A 13144-nucleotide genomic window follows, 5' to 3' on the forward strand; every position below is an offset into this window, starting at 1 on the left:
CTGATTTTGGAAGTTAGAGGAGGTGTTGGAGCTTTTACCTATTTTTTTGATTTTTGGGCCTGCCTTTAGGACTCAGCACACCAACCTGGTGCTCTTGAAGGAGGACAGGGATCTACTCTTCCAGTCCACTCAGTGGCTGGTAAGCTTTTGCAATCCTGGGTTGGTTTTGGGCTGGTCTACAAGACCCCTGGGAGTTGCCTGGAGAGCATACATGGGGAAACCTTTCCCGGGGGGGGGGGGGGGGGGGGCGCAGGATGGTTAATAGACCTGGAAGGAAGAGTTTTGCTGCCCTTTCTCCTACCCTGAAAGAGGAACATCTGAGAGCTGCATGTTCCTGACTGGAAGTTTTTTCCATCAAAGATTCAAGAGAGAGAGATAAAGATTGGACATCTGGAGAACTGTATGATCAAAACTGAACTAAGTCTGTGGACCCCCATTTGGAGTCTTCGCTTCTGGGGAAAGAGAAAACTGGGACTCTGTGCAGAGACTGTGTCATCTTTTTGTCTGACCAACATGGAGGGGATTTTCTGTCCAAATAAAGTTTCCCATAGCCCAGCTGGGAATCTCATCTTTCCAAGCCCTGCAAAGTAGTGTTTTCCCTTTCCTAGAAAAAGACCCTTTGCATAGATAGAGACTGAGAACTGTAAAGACCACCTTGGATAAAGAACTGATGTGAACTGTGCCATTGATTCAACCAAGACACCAACAGTAAAGTTTAATTTTGAACAATTCATCTGAGTTTTCTGCATGGTTTATTTGGCCTACATCATTTGCAATGACAAAAGAAAGTATACTTCCCCTACGTGCTGGTTAAAGGGTCCATGTTGCCCCTGCAACTCAAGGCCTTGAAGGAAAAATTCCTTTCCCCCATCCGGTAAAGAATCCTGCCCTGAGGTGAAAGAGACTGTGCAAGAGACTCTATCAGGTCGATGCAATACCGTGCACTCAGGCTAGCGCACAAGCTAATCTGCGGTTGGACGCGCATTTTGGATGCACGTCCATAACCCCTTATACAATAAGGGGTTTAGCGCATCCAAAACGCACGTCCAAACCAGCTCATAGCTAATAGCATTTATCACATGTAAATGCCATGTTGATGAGGGTATTAGCGATTACCCCCAATGTAAAAAATAAATGTGCACCCGACGCACACATTTTTACCCTCAAATATTAACGCCAGCCCTGGAGCTGGTGTTTAGTCTTAAGGAGCCCCAAAAGTTAACAGAAAGGCAGCAAATACTGTCAATATGAAGTTGGAGGAACCAAAAAAAGGAGTAACATAAAAAAAAAAAAAATAATGTCTTGCCAGTGGTCAGGTTAGAGAAACGGATGCTCAGTTAACGAGTGTCTATTTTCCTAACACATGGCTGTGCACAGATTAGGAAAATGGATGCTCATAAAATTGAGTAACCGTTTTCCTAATCTGCGCATGACCACTTTTCCTGGGCACCCAATTCCTTGGACGTGTTAGGGATGCACAATTTATCCCTCGCGCGTCCTTTTTAGTGCGGCGGCTCATTTGCCTATTGCATCAAGCGCTCAGGAGAGGTGATTGTGCGCACGTTAAAAAAAGTGCATCCAGTTTGGACGCCCATTTTTAGTGCAGTGGTATTGCATCGGCCTGTATAAGTGGAGCCAGCCTCAAGAACTATACATTCTTTTATGGCCCTGTTGGTAATTAACTGCTACCCCAAAACAGGATTATAATAATAAAAGTTTTCTGAAAAGCAAGACTGGAGTCCAAATTGCTCTGTCCTCCGGAAAACTAAGGCCTGCTCCCATGGTGTTACCTTCTCATTAGCTGCTAACAAAATGCCCAAGAAATTTGCAAGAGAGAATTACTTGAGAGATTACATATTTCTTCATCTAAAAGGCATGATTGAGAACAGGGCTTAGGCAGTTTGATGATATCAAGGAAAAGAAGATACTGTAGCTTGTGATTTCTGAAGTGGACCTCTAGCACATGGAATCCAGAAAAGAGGATTTTGTATAACCTATCTGTGCCAGAGACGGAGAAGTGAACTGCATATATTTTTATATCTATCTTTTGGAACATGTTGTATATAATGGCTACTGCAGTTTGTGGGAACGTAAAACAACATGTGAAGCATTTTTTTTGCAAAGGGGAATCACAGAAAAAGTGTTTCCTTATCACTGGAGTTCCAATTTATCACTTTCATGGCCTACACTGAGAGAAGACTGTGCCTGTACTCAATGCCATACCTGAGTACTGGTCACACTTCATTGACCTTCATAAGGACACTGAGAGGATGGAAGTGGCTCAGAGAAGAGCCATTAAAATGATGCAGGGCCTGTAGCACAGACCCTACAGAGAGGCTTAGGACACTCAAAGTCAGCAGAATACAGAGAAATTCAAAATATAGGAGTCACTAAATGCATAGCATTACCGACCCTTCCCTCCCCTCTCCCTCACATCCCCCACCATAAACACCTTCCATTCTCTCCCCTCTTACCCACTGGCATAATCAGTTTCCTTTACCCTCTCCTCCTCATCCATCTAGCATAATCACCTTTCCTTCCATTTTCTCAGCTCCCTACCCTCCTGGCATAATTATTTTTCACTCCCTTCCATCACCCCTCCCATCCCCTTGGGATAATCACCTTCTCCTTACCTTTTCCCCTTTTCCCTGGCATAATCACCATTCAATCCCTTCCCTCTCCACTCACCCCCTAGTTACCTTCCCTTTCCTCTCACCCCCCCCCCCCCATGCCCCTGGCATGATCCCCCTCCCCAAGTGGCTCCCTTCCAGGCATCTTTTCCCTGCAGCATCAGTCCCTTCCTGGTTTCACCCCCTTTATCATTTATGGCTGTCCCTATGGACAAGTGCAAGGTGTTGCATATAGGGAAAAATAACCCTTGCTGTAGTTACACGATGTTAGGTTCCATATTAGGAGCTACCACCCAGGAAAAAGATCTAGGCATCATAGTGGATAATACTTTAAAATCGTCAGCTCAGTGTGCTGCAGCAGTCAAAAAAGCAAATAGAATGTTAAGAATTATTAGGAATGGAATGGTTAATAAAACAGAAAATGTCATAATGCCTCTATATCGCTCCATGGTGAGACCGCACCTTGAATACTGTGTACAATTCTGGTCGCCGCATCTCAAAAAAGATATAGTTGCGATGGAGAAGGTACAGAGAAGGGCGACCAAAATGATAAGGGGAATGGAACAGCTCCCCTATGAGGAAAGACTGAGGAGATTAGGGCAGTTCAGCTTGGAAAAGAGACGGCTGAGGGGGGATATGATAGAGGTCTTTAAAATCATGAGAGGGCTTGAACAAGTAGATGTGAATCGGTTATTTACACTTTCGGATAATAGGAGGACTAGGGGGCCTTCCATGAAGTTAGCAAGTAGCACATATAAGACTAATCAGAAAAAAAATCTTTTTTCACTCAACGCACAATTAAGCTCTGGAATTTGTTGCCAGAGGATGTGGTTAGTGCAGTTAATGTAGCTGGGTTCAAAAAAGGTTTGGATAAGTTCTTGGAGAAGTCCATTAACTGCTATTAATCAAGTTTACTTAGGGAATACCCATTGCTATTAATTTCATCAGTAGCATGGGATCTTCTTGGTGTTTAGGTAATTGCCAGGTTCTTGTGGCCTGGTTTGGCCTCTGTTGGAAACAGGATGCTCGGCTTGATGGACCCTTGATCTGACCCAGCATGGCAATTTCTTATGTTCTTATGGCAGGTGTAGAAACAGCAGCAATAGAAAAGAAATCCAGTGCAGGGCCATGTGTGTTTTGGCAGGCCGAGCAGTGCCCTTGCCTCTCACAAGGGTTTCCTGGGTTACAGGAGGCATGTGCAGGAGAAGAAAGTGGGGTGCTGGGGTGCCTGCCCGAGCACACATCCTGGCTGTAACTCCGCACTGGATATCCTTTCTATTGAACTCTGCTAGTACTTTTTCTCTTCTGCTAGCAACCAGAAAAAAAAAACGGCCGGACTGGTTACAAACCGACCAATTGGCAATCTTAATGCTAAGAAGTCACCGAATTCCTAGAAGGCCCTAACCGCAGGTCACTGCTCAAAATGTAATCACTGGATGAAAGAAAAAGAGGGATATGATATAAACATTCAAATATCTGATAAACTTCAGTAAATCACAGAAGGTGACATTTTCCATAGAAAAGGAAGTACAAGGACAACGGGTCATGATCTGACGTGACAGAGAGGAAGGGTCAGAGGAAACATGAGAAAATGCTTTTTTACTGGGGAGGGTATAGATGCCTGGAATAGCCTATCAAAGAGGTAATAGCATGACAGAATATAAGCATGCTTAAGCAGAAACAGAGCACAGAAGTTCGGGCAGATGTGGGTGGTGGTGGTAGGGGGCCGGTAACAGGTAGAAGAAATGAGCTTTTGCTCAGTCGCATGAAACCTTAGAGGGCCGAAGGAGGGAGAATAGAAGCTAAGGGGCAGAGAGTAGTGGTATAGCTTCACTAGGCTTCCAAAAAGGCTGGAGTAACCTGCACGGAACGGCCATGGTTACAACACTAACATCAAAGGTGCAGTTGCATCAGGTTTCTAAGAAGTTGGGTAGCTTGCACAGAGAAGCCATTGTTATAACCCGACCATTAGGTTAAAAAAAAAATGTTAAACTCCCGATGCAGTAAGCTAATGCTATGCTAAGGCACTGGGAGTTTAAAAAGTGCGCTGACTGACTAATGTGCGCACAAAACCGAGTTAAAATGTGCAATCGGCACAGGCTGCTGGTACATTTTGATGTGGGCAAGCGGGGGAAGTCTCTCAGACACGATTTATGTGCAGAAAACATGATTTGTGAACATAAAATATGGCTTTGTGTGCGCAAAGCATGTTTTCTGTGCATAAATCCTGCTTACAGGTCCCAGAATAAGAACTTCGGCTTCAGCCGCCAGACTGACACCTCTGACCAGGAGTAACATTTCCAGAGCTAAGAAAACCTGCGTTAAGCTCTGCATTGGGGGATTAACAGTTAGTGCTTTCATTTGCATGCGATTTCCATGCGAGGGCGCTAAGCAGGATGCACAGTTTCACATGCGTACTTTTTTTGTGCACGAAACTCCTTGCTGCATCCTGAGTAACATTTGTGCACAAAAAATGTGCCTACAACTGTGGATAAAATTGGGTGCTCTGCTGAGTGCACCTTTTTATAAAGGCATTCGTTTTGGGCCTGATTTACTAAGGTTTTCTGCCTTTCTGTGACTATGGGAAAAATGGTTAGTCAATGAGGCCATGGTAGCTGTTGGGAGAGCCCAATATAAAAAGCTGAGCATTAAAGCTGTGCACTGACATTCATTGCACAGATTCCTAACATAAAAGCTAATTTTTTTAAGACTCCATGCAGTAAGCTAATGATATGCTAATACTTCAGGAGTTGAAAAACAGTACAAATCAGAAAATGTGCTAAAAAAAAAACCCCAGCTTAGGGTCACTCCCTACATCACATTTTGTGTGCAGAAGACATGGTTTATGTTAACAAATCATATTTTCCACACATAAAATATGATTTATGCACTCAAAAAAAGTTTTCAGCGTGGAGAACATGCTTTTTGTGCACAAAGCAGTCTGCCCTTAGACTAACAATAGCGCCGGAAACTTTACTCCACCTCGGACTAGGAGTTAAGATTCCAGCGCTAAGAAAACCCAACGCAAGCCAACGCACCTCCCTGCATTGGGGAAAAGTAGCCAACGCCAACATTAACATGGGATTTTCATGAGAGGGCGCTAATCTGTACGCACATTGTTGTGTGCCAAACCGCGGCATCAGGATTAATGTTTGAGCACAAAAAAATGTGCGCCCAATTCCCGGTTAAACCCTGCGCTCTGCCACATGCACCTTCTTAAACCAGCCCCACAGGTTGGTGGGAAAACCCCGGGGGGGGGGGGGGGGGGGCTGGGTGTTGGATTGAGCATGGGCCTTGTAGGACCCAAAGAGGAAGAGGACAAGGCCTGAAATGGCTTTACCAGCGGAGGAGGCAGAGGCAGCAGCGTCATGGAATTTAAATACGCTTGGGGATGGATGTAGCACGCAGGACTAGGGACAGGGTTGGGAGGACTAGGGACAGGGTTGGGTGAACAATGCTGGTGTTGGAATGTACAATATATGATCATCTAACAAAGTGACAGCGAACCAGTGAGGAAGAATCTGAACTGGGTAGACTGGGTGGGCCAGTCGGTCTTTATCTGTCATCACTGTTTATGTTATCCTGTTTTTACTGCACAGAATTTGGAAATCCAGAGCAGGAAAGGAAGAGGACCTGCTACAGTTCTTGCTCTCACTCAGTTGCTGTAAGTATCCCAGCTGCCTTTACCTGTCAGAATCCTGCCATCCTGGCTGCTTTATTTTGAGCATTAGCTTTACCTTTTCCTACTCCCTCATTACCATATTTTGTTAGCTGATCGTAACCAAAGATGGATATAAAACAATCTTGTAAAAATCCAGGGAATTTTCTTCTGGGGGAGAGCTCTCTTGGACGGGGATTGTAGCCCGAGGAACCCTGAAAACTGAAATAAAAAAAAAGCCTCTCAAGTCCAATGTTCCATCTAACGTTTTGTGGACTATGCATGCAAAAAAAAAAAAGTCTTCATTTGCCACGCAGTGCACAGATTTATGTGCAGGGGTCTCTGAAACGCACTGCTCTTTTCCTTTTCTCGTGCCGTGCAGTGTTTTCCTGTACGCTCTCGATTCACGACCTCTTTCACACACGCACGGCTCACAAGGCACCTGAATCAAGTCCTCCATCCTGCCTGGGGTTTTGCCACGTTTGCTGTGAATTTCCAGGAACTTGCTCTCATGATGCGCAGTGATAGGATCCCACGAAGCCCACTGTCGTGGAATCCCTGGATCGTGGGCGGTGGGAAGCAGGAGGAGGGTAGGGGGCGGGCAGGGGAAGAGAAGGGGGGTTACGACTGTGACTCTCGATTGTGAGTTTTCATCCCTTCTCTAACTGTTACCGTGGAACAAAAAACTTCACTTGAACAAAGATTCTCTGGACCAGGTGTGTCGCCTTTGCTGCCCGATTCCTACTGCACTTTAATTAAACCCAAAATCAAATGATTTGTTGTAACTGTAATTTTGCTGAGAGAGAGACAGCCATTGGTGAAAATGAGTAGTTTTAGCATAGTGCAGTGCTCATGAGCAGGGACTGAGTGGAAAAGCAGATTTGAATGGTGCCTTTCACACAGACAGAATCCCAATGCATTTTACAGTTCTTGCTTGTCAGGTCATGCCGCCACCTTGGGAGTGGATGTTCGTATCAAGGCTTCCACACTACCGGGCAACAGACGGAAGGAATGATTTCGTTAACGTTAACATCCAGATACAACTAGATTAGCCGAGGCATGGGGAGGTAAGGAGGGCCAATATTCAATTTGGACTTGACTGAACAAATGGAAAGATTTGAAAATCCCCACTGGCCGACTGCCTCTGAGGTATTCGGCTAAGAAGATAATAAAATTTAGCTGGAGACGTTCCGGGATGGAGTTAGCTGAATGACTTATCTGGCTAACTCGGCTTGAGTCATAGGGCAGTTCTAAAGTTAGCCGGCTTAAGATAGTGGGTATATTCAGCTGCGCTGCCATGCCGCTGAATATCCTGACAAAATTAGCTGGATAACTTTATCTAGCTAACTTTGCTGGCCAGACAGCGGCTAAAAATGGACCCCAAGGTGAATTTTCCAAGGACACACTGAGAGTCAGTGACACAGCAAGGTTTATACAATATACAGAAGGACTGCCAAATACCAGCTCTGCCAAAAATAAAATAAAAAAAACATTGCACATCCACAACAAAGAAGTGCCTGCCCCAGAACTGTAGTGGAACAGCAAAAGAAGATAGAGAAGTTTTTGGTAGGAGACAAATGATGGCAGTGAGACTATAGAGGACCATTCCAGATCAGAGTCCAAAGGAATTTATAATCATCTCTAGGACTGATTTGGAATTTCACTGCATGCTACAGGATTCATGAGAGGTGATAAAAACTTGGCAAAAGCAGCACAAAGACGAGAGATGTTCACCTGCAGGGAGTGGCAGAGATGAGACAGGGACCTTCACTAGTCTCCTGTAGCAAGTCAGTTGCTGTTTGACTATGGGCAAAATTCGGGGAAGGGACAAACAAGCTTCTTCCTTTTACACTAAAGCAAAATGCAAGCCCCTCCCATCCCAAAAAAACTCTTACAGAATACATTATTATAGTATATGGCTTTTTCTTTTAACTTCTTCTGAAGCAGATATTAATATAGGAGAGGAAAGTGAATTTTGCTAGTAAGAGAGAACCATTAGAATAATCCCCTGAAATATTTTTCAGACATGATCAGCATGTGGATCAGCATGTGGGACTAGTTCTCCAGAAAACCCTGGGATATTGACCATTAATTCATGAATGGAACATTAGGATTTGTATTGTAATGATAATACTTAACAGAAAGATATACATGAAATATGATTTATGATTGCCTCATCTTTCAACCTTTTAGATATTCCTTGTGTTCAGAAAACTCTCTGTGCCTGCTCAACCTGTGCCTCTAATCAAGTATCTACAGTAACTCCCAGACCCATCACCCCAGCTGTTCTGAGTTTCCTGGGACTATTACTTCTAGAGAGCTGAAAAGGAATAAGACCCAGGTATCAAGGTGGGAGATTTTGCTTGTTTGGCTTTGATCAGCCTCCAGGCCCTGTCCTTCGGTTGTCTTGCCACAGCCCCACACCCCTGTCTCCTGAGTCCTTGTGGTACCTGATTGCACAGAAAGGGCCACACAGGAGCGTTACACTGCAGAAAATACGCACACAGGCAGGGAAAAGAGGGAAAGTAAAATCAATCTTGGTTTGATTTTTCCCACTGCTCTGTCCCACCAGAGTGTGACCTTAGTGGTGGAGAGGGATGAGAGACTCTTTAAGATTGTCTGTCATAGCACCACCAGGGGCTGCTCTAGGATTGCTACAGATTGCATCTTTCTCCCCCAAGGCTGAACACATCAATTCTGCAATACTCCGAGCCTTGGCTTATGGCTTGGGAATCACAAGGTCATTTCCAAGCTTGGATATCCCAGGTGAGAGGCCATGGTGTTAGCCATCAAATCACCAGATAGACACTGGGATAGAGTCATTTTTTTCCCCCTTCTGACTGCTTCTTGGGTTGAGGGGTAATCAGATGGCAAGGGAACCATGTTACAGTATTCAATACCAACTGTGTTCCCCCCAATTCAATAACTTATAATTAGATGCATATTTTTGACCGTCTAATTATAATTGGGGGGAACATAGTTGGTATTGAATACTGTATGTTGGAGTAATCAGCGATTCCCATTATACACGTCGTTCTCAGCATTATTAACGTGTATTAGTAGAAGAGAACCATGTTTCCATGTATATCTTCCTCCTGTCAGGCAAAGCAGAGATGGAGGAGCCTGTGGAAGGTCAGCTTCTAAGATTCATGAATTTTCAGATCACATCAACAGTGTTCTGGGTTTTAAGATTATTTTTTCATTTGCTGAAGGAAAATATTTCTGGAATTTTCCAGCTGAAGAAAATTTAAAGAATTGATTATGAAATACAAAATCTGCACTGAAAGGTGATATGTTGTGCAAGATAAAACAAGAGAAGGCAGAGAGAGAGAGAAAAAATTGACAGGGAAAGAGTTAAAAAAAGTTGATAATTCTGAGGCAGGGAAAGAAAAGAGATAGCAAAAGGGCAAGAGGAAAGAGAGCAAGGTAAGAGTTAGAAAGAAACTGAAAAATGAGACTGTAGATGAGAGGGATTTTAGCAAAAGAAAGAGAGAAAAAAGAACCTACAAGAGATAAAGTGACGACACTGATGGAGTTGCAGGAGACAGAAGAGAGAGAGAGAGAAAATGAGATGGGGAAGGAGAAAGAGGAAAGAGAGAATGCCAATAACGTTTCTTGATTCTGAAACCAAGAAGGGAGCAGAAAGAGGGAGGATGGAGAAAAAGGGAAAAGAGAAAGGAGACGAGGGAAAAGGAGAGAGAAAGCGGGAAGAGAAGTCAGGAAGAGAGGGAGGGAGAGAGAGAAGGGAGATGGTCTGCATTCGGGTTCCCCGTCAGGGGCACACACACACACACAGATTTGCCCTTCCCTTCCGATGCCCGGCGTGCTCACCTCCAGAGCTTGCCCAGGGTCTTGCTGAGCTCGGCGTTGTGCAGGTGGGGGTACTGGTCTGCCAGCTTGCGGCGCGCCGCCTGGGCCCACACCATGAAGGCGTTCATGGGCCGCTTGACGTGCGGCTTGGACTTGCTGCTGCCACTGGCACGCACGGGCATGGGCACCAGCGTCCAGTCGTAGCCACTCAGTACCTGGCTGACCGCCTCACGGATGCACACGGGGAACTTCTCGTCCTCAGGCTCCGGCTCCCGCTGCTCCTTCTTCACCTTACCCGGGCTGGGGTGGCCGCAGGGCCCGTCCGGGCTCAGCGGGGCGTCGCGGGGGTCCTCGGAGCTGCCGGGGCTCAGTTCCACCTCGGAGAGGCTCTGCTCGTCAGCCATGGTCCCAAACTGTACAGGCTCCTCTCTGCCCCCCTCCTGCGGAGACCCGCCCGAGGAACTAGAGGAGAAAAAAAAAACGTGATATATATATATATAAGTTACCAAGTTGACTACTTCATGGAGCTTGCTGAATCTTGCTAGTGGTTAAAAGTAGGGGATTAGGAATGAGTTTTTCATTCATCCATGCCCAGGGTTGAAAAAGTTACTTTTTAAAACTATAGTGCCCGGAGGACTGGGTGTTATTATGAGATAGCTGCCCCTGTTGCCAGATACCCCCGGTTGAAGACATGGTTCGCTAGTGTTACAGCAATTACAATGATTTGATTCAGCTCTGCTGCCAAAAGCGCCAGCCTGATTTAGGGGATGGCTTTTTTTTTTTTTTTTTCCCTTAAAACTTCATCGAAAATTGTTTTTTCAAAACCTGCCACATCAGCAGGTAAGGTTCAGCGAGTTGTTACAGTCAGTTTATGCCTGGTAAATCTGGCCTCTGGCATTTCCCACTGATGTACTGGAGGGGCTCTCGGGATCCCCTCGTTACATGACTTTATGAAAAGAGAAAACATCTCGCCGAGAGGAGCAGAGCTGGCGAGAGCCCCTGGATAAGAAGCTGGTAGCAGGTAACTGCCATTTTCTCAGTAAAGGTAGCCGCATTATACAGCTGCTTTTCTCTGTTTTGCAACGCCTTTAGATTTTAGTACAGGAATTATTTACTCAAAATTAAAAAAAAAAAAAAAAAGGAAACTCCAACTAGTTCACTTTCCTTTTTAATTACTCTGCACCCCACTGCTAAAGAATACCCCTGACTGTGATTTTTAAATCCTAGGCACAAGTTTTACATGAAAAATGAATCAAAATTCTGAAGGGACGCTCTGAAGTAGGAGAAACCAAGACAGATCAGACTCCTTGAGATACTGGAACAGTCTCTATAGTCCATCGATCCGTGTTTTATGGCTTTGGACCAGGTGAAATTCTGCAAGTAGACCCTGGCAAAGCCCTAGAGATGGACATTTTATGACAAAGCGTCACCAATGATAATACAGTGTAGTCACCAGCATAGTCTCACTAAATAATCTGTGACATAGTTTACTGACCCGGTAAAGGTTACAACACTACCTGCCAGGCAAACTGAGGAGAAGTAACAGAAAATCCACCCCATTAAATTGGATATGCATGTTTAAGGAACAAAAAAATATTTCTTCTTAAGATTATTATTGTTATTATATCATTTATTAAATTTGATTATACTGCCTTTCTCCAAACTAGAAGCTGGTGATAGTTTTTATCAAGCTATGTAAAAAAAAAGGCAAAGGAATGACATCGTTAAGCATAAAATCAGGAAAGACCAAAATAATTTGTGCCCGTTATGTAATGAAAATATTTAACAAAAACTTTTCTGTCTCATCCAGGAAGAGCCCAGAGCTTGGCTCACAACTCTTAAAAACACCCCCTCAACTGATCCCGGTTTCTCTGAAGTTCCCTAGAATATTTCCTGCTTTCAAACCACCTTTTTTTAAAAGAAGCCAACAGATTTCTAAACCTGGAAAGAAAGAAGACGAAAAACAACAGCAACAACGAAAAAAAAAACAAACTCACTTGCAAAAATAAACCCAATAAAAGAGTTCATTCATCTGCAGTCACAGGACGGTAAATTTGTATCATGAAGGGTTAATCAGGAGACAATCACCTATTAACACTCCAGGGGAGACAGTCATTTCTGTGCAAAAGTGGCGAGGAAAAGAGGCAAGAGACAGAGAAATGGAGGGGGAATAGAAAGGAAAACAAATAGAAAAGAAGAGAGAAATGGAAGAGAGTGGGAGAGAAAAAGAAAAGGGAGAAAATGAAATGGGGAAACGGAAAGAAGGTAACAGGCAGACATGGAAAAGGTAAAGAGAGGGAGACAAGGGCAGGACAAAAAAAAAAAAACAAGAGTAAAAGAAAGAAGGAAGGAGGCCAGGTAAAGGAGGGATAAACATACCGATTGTAAGTGGTGCAGTGGGCGCAATAAGCCCTGAGATCCTGTGATTACAGTAATTTTCCTTCCCAATAGCTCCTCTGTTCTCTGAGCTCTATGGATCAGTGTTTGACTGAATAGCCCTGCTGTAAAAGTGCCATTCCTCCACTGATGGGGTTTCTAAAACCTCACTGCTTCAATTTCTCCTCCTCGCATTGGTCCACTCTGCACACCAAGGGGTGGAGCTGGCTTCTTTGCCCAAACTGTGCTCATTAATGCAGGGAGCACACAAATCAACTTCATCATTTCAGATTCAGCACTGGTCAGAAAACAGCAGATATCTCTGGAAGCTGTGATGGACAGAGTAAATAAGACAAGATTTCACCTTCCCTCATGCCTGAATCCAGTAGGACAGTTTCAAAGCAGTCCAACTATGATGCCTGTAACTGGTGAAAAATGAATAGTGTAGGATAATACTAGCAATAGCAAGGGCAGGTGTTGTGCAAGCTTTCCTCTCCTTATAGCTCTGCCAATGAGCTTTAGTTCTGACCTGCAGCACCCCCTGCTATTCCAGTACAGGACCTCCCCCACACAGCTCTCCCAATGCCCCTCAAACCTGACCTGCAGCACCCTCTCCCCCCTGGCTATTTGAGTACTGAGACAGCCCCCCCCCCCCCGACCCCACAGTTCT

General features: G+C 44.6%; 1 protein-coding gene across 1 annotated transcript in view; it reads right to left on the minus strand.

Moving 5' to 3' along the window:
- SOX10 (SRY-box transcription factor 10) overlaps window positions 1-12606 on the minus strand; it is a 31852-nt gene extending 19246 nt beyond the window's left edge. Inside the window, exons 1-2 of the mRNA XM_029590148.1 lie at window positions 12478-12606; window positions 10120-10560 (exon numbers count right to left, since the gene is read on the minus strand). Of these exons, the coding sequence (XP_029446008.1) occupies window positions 10120-10502 (383 nt within the window). The 5' untranslated portion in view covers window positions 10503-10560; window positions 12478-12606. The remainder of the gene's footprint in view (window positions 1-10119; window positions 10561-12477) is intronic.
- Between the last annotated feature and the right edge of the window lie 538 nt (window positions 12607-13144).

The sequence above is a fragment of the Rhinatrema bivittatum genome, chromosome 2 (genome assembly GCF_901001135.1).
Source record: "Rhinatrema bivittatum chromosome 2, aRhiBiv1.1, whole genome shotgun sequence".
Lineage (NCBI taxonomy): Eukaryota > Metazoa > Chordata > Amphibia > Gymnophiona > Rhinatrematidae > Rhinatrema > Rhinatrema bivittatum.